This window comes from Mus musculus, chromosome 8, assembly GCF_000001635.26.
Source record: "Mus musculus strain C57BL/6J chromosome 8, GRCm38.p6 C57BL/6J".
Lineage (NCBI taxonomy): Eukaryota > Metazoa > Chordata > Mammalia > Rodentia > Muridae > Mus > Mus musculus.
Window position 1 is genome coordinate 46,562,184 of NC_000074.6, and position 15,232 is coordinate 46,577,415.

Genomic DNA, 15,232 nt, shown 5'->3' on the forward strand with positions numbered 1-15,232 from the left:
ATAGTTTTCCATCTGAAGCGTTAAGAAAGAATTCTCATAGCTCTCTTTACCCAGTCAGTTTCTGTAGTGTCTGTTAGTGCTTTGTGGTTCACAAAGGCAGAGAGAGTTAGGCGGCCCTAGTCATGTTGTCGTCTTCTACATGCCATGTTTAGCGATGTTTACAAATGAGAAACGAGACTTCAGACGACTCACAGGATTTGAGCTTTCTAAACTAGCATGCTGTTTCCTTCCTAGCCAAGGAGAAAGCTGGAGCCCATCAGCGGCGAGTCGGACAGCTCTGCAGATGATGTAAGGAGGAGGGTGGCATCTGCAGAAGGACCAAGGTCACAGCAACGCCAGGCTGCTCCTGCAGCACCGTCACCCCCTGAGAGGCCAGCCGAGCCGGTCACTCCCAGGAGGACAAGACTCCACAGCGCTCAGCTCTCTCCTGTAGACGAGACACCAGCAACCCAAAGTCAGCTGGTGAGCAGTGCTCGCCTCCGCCCTCGCTCGGGAGAGAAGAGTTCAGTAAAAAGATTAGGGAGGAATAAAGAGGTCTTCTTATGTTAAAAATAGGTTTAGAGCTTTGATCACAGAAAGCTGTGTTTCGTCTAGAAGAACCCGGAGGATCTAGAAAGGAGACGAATTGATCTACAGCGTCTGTCCTGGGGCGCACTCCACAGTTCTTCCCTGCGCCCCCTCTCCATCCCTAGTCACTCGGGCTCCCACGGCATCCTTTGAATGAACTAGTGCTTGCAATCTGGCCGTCCGTGGATGTCCTCTGTATCTATTGGTGAAAATTACAATGTCGGAGCATCGATGAGGTTCTTTTTAGAATGACTCCTTTTATTTTTGAGATTATAATATAATCACACCGTTTCTCCCTTTCCTCCCTCCAAACCTTCCCGTATACCCCTGTTGCTCTCTTACAAGTACTTGGCCTCCTTTTTCACTAATTGTTAGGTTGTGTGTATGTGTGTGTGTGTGTGTGTGTGTGTGTGTTCCTAAACCTGCTCAGTGATGGATTTCTCAGGAGCACAATCTTTGTGTATACCTTGATTCCTCTCCTAGGAAAAGATGCTCTGAGTCGTCTTTGTTCTCGAGGTAATTGAGGTGTAGTATATTGGGTCGTGTTCTTCCATATTGGTTTGTTAGTTCACTTGGCTGACTATGTTAGGTCACTAATTCGTTCTCGTCTCTGAAATCATTTTCAGTACAGTAATGTGCTTGCTCCTCTTTCCTGGCCACGAGACAGGTGGAAGACTTTCTGCATTCTTTCTTACACCCTCTCCCAGGGGTCCCTTCTGTATGCATAGACAAAATAATGTTTTCTTACTTTTACTAACGCTTGCTGCGTGTTAGGTTATAGACAGACCCTCTGGCTGCCTTCCTTCCTTTTTCCTGAGAGGTCAGGCCATCTCCCTGTGAGAGCCCTCTGGGACAGAGTTGGTGAGAAAGCATGGCTGTGTCCTTGTAGCCCCTCCCTTTGCAGCTAAGGTGAGACTGGCCCTAGGGCCACCCTGCTCCTTGAATACAGGCCAGACCAGGACATAAAAGGAAGCCTGCTTATCCCACTGAAAACCTGTAAGAGCCAGAAACCCCTTTTCTTTTCCGAACCTGAAGGGTCTAATGCTTTCTTCATGGCCCCTGTCATGTGCTATGTAGTGGCTATCTCTCTTCAGGCAGCTTCTGGGGATGAAGGGGTTGGAGGCTCTGATCCCTTCATGGTCCTTTCCTGTTGCCCGAGCTGTGGTGCTCTGTCCCCCTCAGGGCTGACCATGGCTGGCTGTAACTGAGACCTGCTCTTCTAAAAGCTCTCCTGAAGGGTAATTTCCTGTCAGCTCTTCTGTAAACCTGCTGTTCTCTTCTTACCACAGACTGTCTGTTAGTCTCCCTCAGGGTCTTTCCCAGTAAGTGCTCCCTGGGTGCTTGAAGCTGCTGTTGGCTGTAGTGTTTCTGCTTGTGGGGACGTGTGACTGACAGGACAGTTCAGTTATGTCTTCCTACTGTGTTTCAGTGAAGGAGATGGTGATCTATTTGACCTATCAGTTATGCAAAGGAGATTGGTTGACTTTCTTTTTCTTTCCTTTTTTTCTTTCTTTCTTTCTTTCTTTTTTTTTTTTTTTGCATGACAGTTTTACAGATTTTATTTAGTGCTTTGAATTTTTTTGGTTCTGATTTGGTGTATTTGAGATCAGGTTTATTACGGCACTCAGGCTGTTCCTGAACTTGTGGCCTCTAGCCACCTTGTGCTGCCTGACCTCCCGAGCAGCCAGGACTGTAGACTCTGGCGCTCCATCCACACTGCCACCTGGAGGATTTAGACTGTCTGTTTTCTAGAGACTTTACTACTGTTACCATTTTAAATCCACAAATCACCATTGGGCGTCTCCGTGGGGCGCAATGGGGTAGTTTCTGTAGAATGACAACATCAAGCTAACAGATCCATTCCTTTAGCTTCCTTTGGTTTAAATGAGGTACCCACCACGTTCTCTGGCATCTGAGTACTCGGTCCTCCTTTAGTAACACTGTTTGGATCTCAAAAATGTGTCCTTCCTAAATAAAACTTGGTGCCTTTAACATGAATCAGCACCTTTGCTCGTCCCCCGGGCCCTGTCTCCTAAGCACCATTTCCTAGTCCAGGAAGACTTGTCCTCTGGCAGTCTTGGCCTTGTGGGTGGATTCTTTGGTTAAATTACTTTTTATATAAGTGTTGATATAATGAGATGTAAGTCTACAGTCTTGCTATTTATTTTCTGCTATCCTTTCTGGATTTACTTTTTGTGTTGTCTAAGAAGCACGTCTAAAGGTGCCTCTATTGTGTGTATACTTTTAAGTATATTTAGGCCCAAGTAGACTATCTTACCACCCTGGTGGAGAGAGAGAGAGAGAGATTGATTTTGAGAGATTGATCCTCTGTTGGTGACTCTGAAGTAACTGGATATTTTGAGTATTCAGTTCTTTTTTGTGACTTAGGTTTGCTGCTGTTTATTTTGTGTGCTGGCCCTGGATTACAATGATTCATCTTTAAATGAGCAAAGTCTATTTAGACTTGTGTTAGGGACATACATGTCTGTCTATATGTCTGTCTGTCTATCCCCACCTACTTTCTAGCTGAAAGCCACGTCTCCTCAGGGGACATGTCACTAAGTAACAGTGTTTAGCTCCCTCTCTCCATCCCTGTCTTCTGTGACTTTGGTTCTGTCACTGTTCCTGTATTATGGCTCTGACCTTACTGGGTTGCCATTTTCCTTGAAGCTGGAAAACGATCCTGTAGTGTTTTATTTTCCCACATTCCCTTTCCACTTCTCTTGTCCACCCCCTGCCTGATTCCTTCCTCTCGGCCTACAGGGCACCCCACTTTCTTTCCTGCAGTTGCTAGTGAGTCTCCCAGACTTCGCAGTCAAGCATCTAATTCACCTCTGCCTTCCAAGGATGCTTGTGTAGGTGCAGAATTCTGAGCTGACAGCCCTTGCTCGGCTCTTGAAGGATGCCACTGCGGCCCCCGGCCTTCCTAGGTCTTGCTGGAGGTTTGTCACTGCCCAGGAACTTCCAGTGCCTCTTGTCCCCACTGGCATCGGGCTTTCCCTTCCTCTTAGCTTCACATGTGTGTGACATATGCTTTGGTGTATCATGCTGGATTTAGCTTGACTACGGCCTGGTGAGCTTCTCACACCTCCACGTCATGAAAACTGTAGTCATTGTACAAATACACATTTCCTTTCTAGTTCTCACTCTTCCTTGTCAACTTCTTAATTTGTCTGGGTGTTTTGCCTGCATGTGTTTCTATACACCACATGCATGCTTGGTACCCACAGGCCCGGAGAGGGTGTCAGATCCCCTGGAACTGGGGTTACAGACGGTACCATGAGTGGTGAGCTACCATGCCAGTGCTGGGAATTGAACCTGGGTCCTCTGGAAGGTCAACCTGTGCTCTTCATTGCCGAGCCATCTCTCCAGGCCTTCTTTTTGCACTTTTATCATACATATTTTAGATCATAAAACACTGCACTTTGGATCCCGAGACTGATGCTGTCTAACAGTTCCAATAGTTCTGACTTATGTACTGGGTATGGTTTTATTGCTTTCATTATTATACCTAAGTACACTGTAGCTGTCTTCAGACGAACCAGAAGAGGGCATCAGATCTCATGCCGATGGTTGTGAGCCACCATGTGGTTGCTAGGATTTGAACTCAAGACCTTCAGAAGAGCAGTCAGTGCTCTTAACCACTGAGCCACCTTCCCCAGCCTGCTATTTTAAAACTCACTAGACATTTTTTTAAATGTGTTGTTTTGTTGTTTGTGTTTTGGGGGTCGTGTGCTTATTTGAAACTGGTCGCAGATAGCCCAGGGCTTCCCTGAACTCACTTCGTAGCCAAGGGTTACCCTGAAGGGCTGATCTTTGTGCCTTCACTTCCTGAGTGTGAGAGCTGGGATTACAGGCTTTGCCATCACAGTGTGTGTGTGTGTGTGTGTGTGTGTGTGTGTGTGTGTGTGTGTGTGTGTGAGAGAGAGAGAGATAGGGAGTGGACCCAGGCTCTGCACACGCTGGCACATACTACCAGCTAAGTTGTGTCTGCAGCCTATTTGCTTTGTTTTGTTTTTGAGACGGGGTCTCTTGTAGCCAAGGCTGTCCTTAGACTTGGTGTGTTACTAGAGAGGACTTCAAACTTAAGGTCTTCTCCTGTGTGCTGATATGGTGCTTTCTATGAGAATGCCCCCCCTGCGGTTAGGAAGTGTGGCCTTGGAGGACGAGGTTTGTCACTGGAGATGGGCTTACACCAGACCCAGTGTTTCTGTCTTTTTGCCATGTACTTGTGAATCAAATGTCAGTTCTCAGCTACCGCACCAGCACGTTTGCTGCCATGTGACATGACCATCTGGCAGGGTGCATCACTATGCTAAGTTTATGTGGCACAGGGGGTGGAACTCAGAACTTCACTCTGTACAAATTGAGCCACATTCCCAGCCGTCAACATTGGTTTGCTTAAGCCCACGTGGAGTGGTTTAATTACACCCCAGAGATCTGTCCACATTCTGCTCATATGGGTAGCTAAAGATACTCTCACATGTAAATTGTATGGGTAGCCACAAATGTCACCATAGGTATTCTTGTGAGCGAGAAAGAGTGGGTGATGTGAAGATGGATGGAACAGCTATGACACCAGTCACAGCCCGCAGCCACTGGAATCAACAGAGAACAGCTTTGCTCCAGACTTTGCTGGGGGAGGGCTGTGCTGCCTGTGTCTTCTGTTCCACAGGGAGGGTCTCTATTAAGACTGTCCCTTCCCTTCCTAGACATGATGACAGCTGCTTCACCCTTTGTTTGGATCCAGCCATTGTCTGGTTCATCTTTGGGCCAATTTGTCTTTGGTCTGTTTTTGTCTTGACTCTGGGTCACATTTTCTTGTGCCCTACATTTTCTTGTGTGTTAGTTTTAGTCTAGAACTTGAAACTGTAGTCCGTGGTGTTAAGAGATTTTTGAACTCTGTGTCCCATCCTTGTGTGAGTAGCGTTAAGTACTGTCCCAGCAGACAGTCTGACTTTTGGCTGGGTATTTTGATGTCACAGGCTTGCTTTTGCCCTCTGCTAGGGTGAGTGTAGAAAGCCTAAGACATTTTCCCAGTATCTGACTTAGTAGGGCTTTCTCTCTGTTTATAATTGCTTTATGACTACCACAAAGTTAGTTACTTAAATGTACACACTTAGCATTTCACTATTCCTGGCCCAGAGTCCAGCTTCAATTTAGCTGGCTTCTCTGCTCAGAGCTGAAATCAAGGGCTATCCAGGGCTATCACATGAGACTTGGATTCATCCTTAAAGAGTTTTCAAGTTGTTGATAGAATTCAGTTCATTGAGGCTTTAAAACTAAGGCGCCTGTTTTCTCTCTTTTTGGAGGTTGGGTTGCTCTTAGCCCCGGCAGGTGCTGATCACGTGGCTCCTGAAGTGTGGTGCCTGCAAAGCCAGCCAGACGCTCCAGGCTACAGAAGTGTTCTTACTCACACTTAAGAGCCCGCTGTTCACAGGCACCACTTATTCCAGAGGGAGGGAATTCTGCCTGCCAGTCATCTTGGAATTCTTCTTAGCACAACCCTGTGATCTTCCTGATGGATCCTGTTAGGAGTTGGTTTCAGGCTTCCTTAGGAATTGGGTCGCTCGCAGCCTCCGGCCAGCCAGGGAGTGTTTCTCAGCGAGTTTGCGCTGCTGTCCTCTCTTAGGTGATCCCATAGGCATAGTTAAACTTCACCACCCCAGTGTGCTGGGTGCTGCTGCTTCCTGTACTGGGACCTGCTTGGCCTGAGATTATGTATTAATCTTCTCTAAGTCCTAAATAAGTCAAAAGCAGTTGGTGGTTTGATAATGTTGTCGTCCTAATCCTTAAATTTCAAGGAAAATAATTTTTCCTAAATTAAAGAGTTATATTGTTTGTTTTCTTATTTGGTAGAAAACTCAGAAGAAAGTGCGGCCGTCTCCTGGCAGGAGGAAGAGACCAAGGCGCGGACACACAGACACAGGTACTGATGGCACTCTGTGGCTCGTCACTTGTACAGGGTGTCTCAGGAAGAAGGCTAGTTTAAGTTGTCTTAGTTGTCGAAATAGCAGACAGGTTTGTTTTGTGGGGGAGGTGTTGAGATAGGGTCTCGCTGCATAGCTCTAGCTGTTCTGGAACTCACCGTGTAGACCATCTGGCCTTGAACTCACAGAGGTCCATTTGCCTCTGCCTCCAGAGTGCTGGGACTAAAGGCATACACCATTACTCTGACTTAAAATGCCACTTGATTAAGAAATTATGGCTTTGGAATAACATTTTTAAATCATTTTGTCATGAAATTTTTAAAAATGAATATTTATACATGCATACAATGTGCTTTAATAAAATCTAACCCCCATTCCCTCCCCTCTCCTCCTCACTTGTCCAAACTTCAGTTCCCAGAACCCACATCAGGCAGTTTACCACAATTCCAGGATCAGTGCCCTCTCCTGGCCTTCACGGGTACCTGCGTACATTCACATAGACTCATAGACATCATAAAAGTAAAGAACTTCTGATAAAAAGATGGGCTTCCATGCTGCAGTCTGTGCTCTCTACACTCTGCTGTGGGGGCTGAGTGTTGAGGTTTAGGCTTTATAAACAAAGCCTGTATGGCCCACCCTACCCTCTTGTTTCTCCTCCCTCCCTCCCTCCCTCCCTCCCTCCCTCCCTCCCGCCCTCCCTCCCTCCCTCCTTCCCTCCCGCTTGCTTGCTTGCTTGCTTGCTTGCTTGCTTACATTTTTCTATCCCTTGCAGTGCTAGGGGCTGGGCTCCCAGCATTGCCCATCCTGGGAAGGTGTCTTGACCACATCTCCAGCCTCTTTATGAGCTGCTCCCACCCCCTGAACAGTTTTATGTACAATTTTATCAAGGTGTTTTTATTTTTCATAGAGGAGTAGAGAGTCAAGTCATTGAGTCATAAAATATAAATCTCCCAATTTCCCAAGTATTGTAAACCCCTACTGTATGCTATTTTGTTTAAAAAATGGTACTGAAAACAGAAATAGCAATGTCATGGGGACCTGTGTAATAAAGTTTAATGTGGCTGTAAAGAGGCCCCATTGCAGCACATGACAGGTGCACCCCTGTCCCAGGAAGCAAGGGGGTGACACAGGCAGGGCCGGCAGACTGCCCTGGCGCAGGAAGAGGCGGTTGTGGCTCTAGCTGTGTTTACACTCTGGTGGGGCTGCTTTTGTTCAGGGTTTCAGAGCCTGGGCCTCGAGCCAGGTTACAGATATCGAGTGTATAAACTGACAATGTGCTTGATATTCTAGATGGTTCTGAAAGTATGCATATCTGGTGTCTGGAAGGAAAGAGACAGAGTGACATAACGGAGTTGGATGTTATTCTGTCTGTATTTGAGAAAACCTTCCTGGAGTATAAGTAAGTCCCTTGATGTTGGCACTGGTGGGCCTGGTCAGCTGTGCTCGGAGTGGCACTGGGTGGGTCCATCCCTGTTCCCGATGTTGTCACGCGTCAGATGATTCTGTGCGTTCATTAGAGTCCCTTTGCGTACATTAATTATGCTAGTGCGAGTTGTTGGCTCATCTATTCTCGACTTCCTCGTAGACTTTGATCTAGAAGTGTGTTTCTCCAGTGCTGTTGGTTTTTCTCAGTCAGGTGGTGTATGGCAAGTATGGCCCACTCCAGTCCCTGTTAGCTCCCATGAGAGCAGCGATGGGGAAGAGCCCACGGCTGCATAGCCTGCGTCACTCATGGCAGAGAGCAGCCGCCACATCAGGGCTTCACTCTTGTGCTAGGTACACACACCCCTTCAGTTGTCTGGTCCAGCCTCGGGTGGGGAAAGTTGAAAAAACAGCCCAGTCAGTCAGGTTTGGCCTATCTTCCACCAGCACAAATCTGGCTTTGTTCTCTCCTTTTTTTTTTTTTTTTTTTTTTTCGAGACAGGCTTTCTCTGTATAGCCCTGGCTGTCCTAGAACTCACTTTGTAGACCAGGCTGGCCTTGAACTCAGAAATTCGCCTACCTTTGCCTCCTGAGTGCTGGGATTAAAGGCGTGCGCCACCACACCCGGCTTGGCTTTGTTCTCTCCTGAAGAGAGTGATTCATAAAATTTAAGACATTAAACAAAAATATTTGTAAAATGCAGCCCAGCAGAGTGGGTCTTAGAGTCTGGACTAGTCAGTCACACACAGCTGTGAGCATCTGGCTTTCCTGAGATCCGGCTCCGCTGGGACGCTAGTCAGGGAGTCAGCCTAGGATTCTCCATGAAGAAGTGGGATCAGCAGAATGTAGGCAGGGTGGCTTAGGCAGAGGCCACAGTGCCGGAGCGGGGGGGGGGGGGGGGGGGGGGGGCGCGCAGCGCAGGACTTCGGAAACACTGTGGTAAAATATCCCGAGGAGCAGCTCAGGAGGAAAGGGGATTATTTTAGATCACAGTTCCAGCTTGGGGTCCATCAGTGAAGGAATCAAGGCTGCAGGCACTCAGAGCAGGTGGTCACATCCATGGACCATGGCAGACAAACTTGCTGATTCTGCTGGCTTTCCCACTCTGTCCAGTCCAGGGCCCTACCTGTGGAGCAGTGCAGCCTACAGTCAGGCTGGGTCTTCCCACCACAAGTAGCTCTGCTAAACATCCCTCACTAGCATGCCTCACTAGCATGCCCCAGGAGATCATGATCTAGACTCCCCTGAGAGACTCTCTTCCCTGGAGATTCTAGATCGAGTCTTGACAAAACCAAGCATCCCGACACGTCTGCTAACCTTCCCCATCCTGGCTGGCTTTGTCCTCTGCGCTGTCCCCTTGTTCTCCACTGCACCTGCTCTAACGATGTTGACCATGTGCTGTCTGTCTACCCAGGACCTGTCTTTCCGTGAGCAGACGAATGCTTAGTCACCCCTGGAATAGTACTCTATTAGCCATTCTGATAGTTGTGAAGTACACAAGGTTTTTTTTATTGTGTAACAGAACAAACCATGGGCCATTTTTAATCTGCAGAATGGCTAGCTATCTGCTCATACCTCTAGAGCTTGCTCATTTTGCAGAACTGAATGTCTGCAGTCACCAAAACAGTTGACCACTTTCTCCTCTCACATCAGATACTTTTATGAATATTGGTGTCTTTTGGTCCCTCCTTTCCATGTTTTCTGTGTATATAGCCAGTAGTTGAATAGCTGAACCACATAACATTTGTTTTAATTTTTTTTTTAACCATCTGTCAGGGTTTCTATTCCTGTGCAAACATCTTGACCACGTAGCAAGTTGGGGAGGAAAGGGTTTATTCAGCTTACACTTCCACATTGCTGTTCATCATCAAGGAAGTCGGGGCTGGAACTCAAGCAGGTCAGAAAGCAGGAACTGATGCAGAGGCCATGGAGGGATGTTCTTTACTGGCTTGCTTCCCCTGGCTTGCTCAGCCTGCTCTCTTATAGAACCCAAGACTACCAGCCCAGAGATGGTCCCACCCACAAGGGGCCTTTCCCCCTTGATCACTAATTGAGAAAATGCCTTACAGTTAGAACTCATGGAGGCATTTCCTCAACTGAAGCTCCTTTCTCTGTGATAACTCCAGCTGTGTCACGTTGACACAAAACTAGCCAGTACACCATTTCTAATGTTTTTCTGAGAACTTGACCCGGTTTTAGAGTTCTCTCCTCAGTAACTGGGGAAAGGGCTCCCTAGGTAAGAGGGTTCACTATGCAAGCATAAGGGCCCACGTGTGGCTCTTGAGTCCATATAAGAAGCTAGGCATGGCTGTGCACGGCTGTAACTCAGTGCTGTGCAGGGCAGAGACATAAGGGCTGCAAAGACTGAAGACGGTTTCATGGGAAACCCAGTCTCAGGGGTTGAGGAGTGTGACAGGGCAGGACTCTGGTTGTCTCCCTTGGCCTCTGAAAGCACAGGTGTGTGTGCAACACTGCCTCCCACCACATTGCATGTGTGCAACACTGTCCCCCCACCACATTGCAGCCCACCTTGTGTGCACGAGTGCGTGGATGTGGATATAGGCTTGCTCTGTAGTTTTCCTGTTCCCCTCATGATCAGTGTGGCTGATCTCTGTACATTTCTCTCTTTTTTAAAAAATCAATTTACAGGCAAAGAGTAGAATCTGAAAGTTGTAATCAAGCCATCAACAAGTTTTATTTTAAAATGAAAGGAGAACTCATCAGAATGGTAAGTTTCTTGTATTTGTTTGAGACAGGGTCTTTGTATGTATCCCTAGCTGTCCTGGAACTCACTATGTAGACCTGGCTGGTCTCAAACTCACAGAGATCTGCCTGCCTCTACCCTCCAAGTGCTGAAATGAAAGGCAGATACCAATACACCTGGCTACTCTAAAATGTTTTAAACTAAAGTTTGGACATGATCCTGTGGTTGTAGAACAGCTTGCACTTGCTGGCTCTGTGACGAGAAACACGTGAGAACTCCTCTTACTTCCTTCTGTGCATGTGTGGATGTGGAAGCCAGAGGCCCACTCTGAGTAACTTCACCAATCACCCTAAAACTTACTGTTTGAGACAGGTCTCACTGAACTTGAAGATCATTGGCTTCTCCAGGCTGGCCAGCCAGTGAGCTCAGCTGGACCACAAGGACCCACTCATCCCCACCAGCCCCTCATAAAATCCAAATGTGCCAGTGCCAGGATCCAAGCTTGGGTCCTCTTGCTTTTGTGACAGGCGGTTTACCAACTGGTGTCTCCCAAAGGCCTTCTCATGTGGATCTTTATACAGTTCATCTTGGAAAATGAGATATACTTTATTTTGTTGTCGTTGTAGCTTAAAGAAGCCCAGATGTTAAAAGCCCTGAAAATGAAGAACACCAAGGTAATCGCCAAATCTCTTAGTGAGTCATGGGCTATGAACCAGGGGAGTAAGGAAACACTTGCTGGTAGTTTTGTGACCTGCAGTTTTATAAGGGCTTTTGTGGGCTTGGTCAGGTTTTTAATTGCTTTTGTAATGTTAATGGACACTGAGGAATGGGGATCTCTGTTAGCCTTTTGTCAGTCCAAGTTACCCCCCCCCCCAGCCCCAGACAGCTCATAGACAGAAAAGATTACCCCTGGGTCTGTAGTGAATGAAACTGCTAAACAAGTCAAACTGGGAGGCAAGAGGAGGGTCCATGGACCCAAAGTCTTAGCTGAAGTGCTGAAACTTCTCCCATGTTAACCTAAGTACGTTATTATATTGCTCAGATAATTGCCAACATGGAAAAGAAAAGGCAGCGTTTAATTGAAGTCCAGGATGAACTGATTCGGTAAGGTAATATCTGCTCTATCTGAGAAGTCATCTAAAGGGGCAGTAGCGTTCGTCACTTAGGGGAGTGCTGTAAGGACCGTCAACTCTGCTCTGACTCTCAGCATCTGGTCTGGTCTCAGGCAGTCTGATTACAGCTTTAGCTACATAGACTATAGGATTAGACTGTCTGGAGCTTGAATCAGGCTCTACCATTGACTGCAGACTTGAGTGAGGCACTGACTGTTCAGGGCCTCAGCCCCTTCCTGTGTATATGGGCGTAACTGTACCTGTTCCTTAGAGGGTGTCCTGTGAGTCACTGAGTAAACCTAGGCACAGTTGTCTGCTGGTCTCAGGCAGAGAGGTCTGTTTATGTTGCTTGCTTGCTTATTTTACTTTTTGATAGATGGTTTTACTATGTAAGTCAGTCTGGTCACTGGCTCTTCAGTGACTGTTGAAATACACACTCTGCAGAGACACATCAGTCCTTATTCTGAGGTCTAGGGTTGGGGGCAGTCCCCATGCCCTGGGGTTAGTGCACACTGTGGTAGTCTGTCTGTACATTTTGGGCTTCTGAGGTATGGAGTGCGAGCCAGAGGCGTTCGTGTAGTAGAGTTTGCCACGCTCTCTACTCTAAAGATGCTTTAAAAGTGCTTGGACAGGCTGGGGATGTGGCTCAGTGGTAGAGCACCTGCCTGGCATGAACAGCAGTGCGTTAATTCCTAGGACCACATGGGTGTGGTCGCACAAGGCTTGAGCAGATCCTCCGATCTGTCAGTAAACACTTGAAATTACTAGGTTGTGTTTTGTTTTTTTGAGACAGGATTTCTCTGTATAGCTCTAGCTGATCTGGAACTTAATTTGTAGACCAGGCTGGTCTCGAATTCTTGTAGATTCACCAACCTGTGCTTCCCGAGTCCTGGGACTAAAGGTGGGCACTACCTTGCTGGGCTAAGTACTAGGTTTTAAGTGACTGCCACAGGATTTTGAGAGAGACAAATTAGTTGCCTATTCTGTTATTTACAGATTTGGCCAAAACAGGAAAAGTGGGGTAATATAGTAATATTGACAGTAACAGTTCACAGCTTCCTTTATGGGAGGGTACTTTTCCTAAATACGTCATTCAGTTGGCCCGTGCTTAGTCAATATGATTCCATGAGGTAGGTCACTGTATGGCTCTATAATTAAACTATAATAAGGCTGTTCTATTCAGCTCGTCATCAGTGTGAGACCACTGAGACGTGTTGAGACTGGACTTTTTAGTTCCTTTTCTAGGTGAAATTGTAGTCAGACAAATATTTTGAAAATGCATAGTAAGATAAAGTGTGTGATGGTTTAAACTTTGCATAGGAGGTGCCTGAGGCACTGGGGCGTCTCTTAGTTACAGCCCGTCCCATCCCTAGGGAAGGCAGGGAATGCAATCCTGGCCGTGGCCGTCAGTTTGCTGAGAAATCTTCAGTTGTTTGGTGTGAAGAGCTCTTTCTAAAAATTGAAAATAAAATGTTTTCATAGTTTATTCTGATCATGGTTTCCCCACTTTTGTCTCCTCCCAGATCCCCCGCACTTCACCTCTCCAACTCCATGCTTTCTTTCTCCTTAGGAGAACAGACAAATAAAAAACCAACCAACTAACCAACCAACCAAAATAAAACAAAGCAAACAGAGGGAAAAACACGAGAAACACACACTATTTTTCAATTCAAGCTTAGGTTTTTTTTATATTTTTATTTGCAAATTCCCTTTTCTTTTATAGGTGAAGAAACTAAGCCTCAGACACAGGCAGTTCGCCCAGGTCACACATCTTTCTCTCCAGGCTCTGGGACAGTTTTTCTGCTGATTTTATTTGGCCACAGAAACTAAGGATTTTTAAAAGGGGAACTTTCTGCATGACCTCCTGGTTAAGCTGTCAGGCTGGCTACTCCTGCCTATGCTCAGAAAATGTCAGCCAAATTTATATTGACTGCAGTAGTTCCCAGGACTTGAGTAATTTGGTGGATTTTGTCATCTGTGAGGCATGTCCCCATGGCTGTCACTGCTCACTGTGTGTCACAGTTGCGTTGAGCAGAAACCTAGGATCATTTACACGTTCATAGTGTGCGAGGCGAGCCAGGCCACCAAGTCCACTTCTGTTCTGTTCTTCCCTCACCCAGGATGTTCATGCTTGTACACTCTATGTTGTTTATATGGGAGAAATGTTTTGTTATTTTTGGTTTGCGTTTTTGTTTTTTATAATGTGGGCACCTTAATATTTTCAGTCCACAAACACCACATATATTTCTATTAATTTGTATTTTGTAAAATTTGTTTTTGAGATTAAAAAAAAATTTTGTTATCTAGATTAGAACCACAACTGAAACAACTACAAACAAAATATGATGACCTTAAGGAGAGAAAGTCATCACTTAAGAAGTCCAAGCATTTCTTATCTAATTTAAAACAGCTGTGTCAAGATTATTCAAACGTTCAAGAGAAAGGACCAAAGGGAACGGGAAAGGTGAGTCCTGGTTACTGCACATCAGAAGGGATCCAGGCATTTGCTTGTAGAGTGGCAGCAGTTTGCAGAAAGGTAACGGACAGCATTATTGTAAGTCAGTGAGACAACAGCATCACCTTCTAGCTTCCTGCTGAAGGGAAGGAAGACTCGGTTACTCCTCAGATCTTCTAGGCGGTGTGTACTGTGCACAAGTCTGAGTTGAACAACTGCGCTCTGCTTTATCAGTTTCCATCAGTCCTCAGCCCACTCAGACGTGCTGTAAAGGCCAACCACCTTTGTCCAGCCCATGTTCATACTTTAGAAGCTGTTTCATTGAAATGGCAGGAGGGTCCTGAGGGGCTGAGAAACAGTAAGACAGTTGGGAAAATGTAGTTAGCTATTATTTTAATACTTTGAAGTTTAATACTCTGAGACCTTGCTGTTGCCATAATATAACATAGAAATGTTAGCTAAAAAATTATAAATTTGTATACCTAATAGAATTAGAAAAGTACTAATAGAATTGTACATCGAGTTTTATGAATAGAATTGTGTGTAGAATGTGATACACAGTTATACACCATGTCTTCGTGTATCTATGAGAAGGTTTGTCTACTTCACCGCTAAATTCAATTTTATGGTCTGCCATTGATTTAAGTTTTCCTAAACTGAAGATCTGTTCATATATTAGAGCTACTAAAATATACATGTTCAAAATGTGCCTCAAGTTTATTTTAGGGATCCGATTATTAGATCTGTGAAAGTTAAGGGTAGCATTGAGCCAGTCTGAACATAATCCTTGGTTAAGCCAAGATCTTGTTTCTCCTCGCACATGCTAGGCAGATCCTGATCTACCCCAGGCCCAGAAACCAAGCTGTCGAATCTACTTTAGAATACACTGGCCTCACAGGCGAGGCAGCTTACCTTCAGTGCCTATAGCACTGCTACTGTTGTAGCACGGACCCTACTTCTCCTGTGGGTAGCATCTTGATATATCACACCTCTTCCTAACGAAACCTGCAGCTCCAAGTGAACTCTTCCCACTTCTCTTAGA

The 15,232-nt window shown here is 46.1% G+C and overlaps 2 protein-coding genes across 12 annotated transcripts in view; one reads left to right on the forward strand and one right to left on the reverse strand.

Annotated features, from left to right (window-relative positions):
• Cenpu (centromere protein U) overlaps positions 1 to 15,232 on the forward strand; it is a 28,550-nt gene that overhangs the window by 10,165 nt on the left and 3,153 nt on the right. For 3 of the 6 annotated variants that reach the window (NR_160797.1, NM_027973.4, NM_001368403.1), the window contains 7 exons: positions 235 to 462; positions 6,427 to 6,496; positions 7,788 to 7,896; positions 10,569 to 10,647; positions 11,250 to 11,297; positions 11,666 to 11,727; positions 14,043 to 14,199. Coding sequence is in view for 4 of the 6 variants with exons in the window: in NM_027973.4 (NP_082249.1) it covers positions 235 to 462; positions 6,427 to 6,496; positions 7,788 to 7,896; positions 10,569 to 10,647; positions 11,250 to 11,297; positions 11,666 to 11,727; positions 14,043 to 14,199 (753 nt within the window). In the remaining 2 variants the exon portion in view is untranslated. Of the gene's footprint in view, positions 1 to 234; positions 463 to 6,426; positions 6,497 to 7,787; positions 7,897 to 10,568; positions 10,648 to 11,249; positions 11,298 to 11,665; positions 11,728 to 14,042; positions 14,200 to 15,232 lie in introns of those variants that run through there. The other 3 variants (XM_017312969.1, XM_006509500.1, NR_160798.1) reach the window with 2 other exon arrangements.
• Primpol (primase and polymerase (DNA-directed)) overlaps positions 13,396 to 15,232 on the reverse strand; it is a 41,649-nt gene continuing 39,812 nt past the window's right edge. For 3 of the 6 annotated variants that reach the window (XM_006509458.4, XM_006509460.4, XM_006509459.4), the window contains exon 15: positions 13,396 to 14,538. The gene's annotated coding sequence lies outside the window, so the exon portion shown is untranslated. The remainder of the gene's footprint in view (positions 14,539 to 15,232) is intronic. The other 3 variants (NR_151680.1, NM_001001184.2, XM_017312887.2) reach the window with 2 other exon arrangements.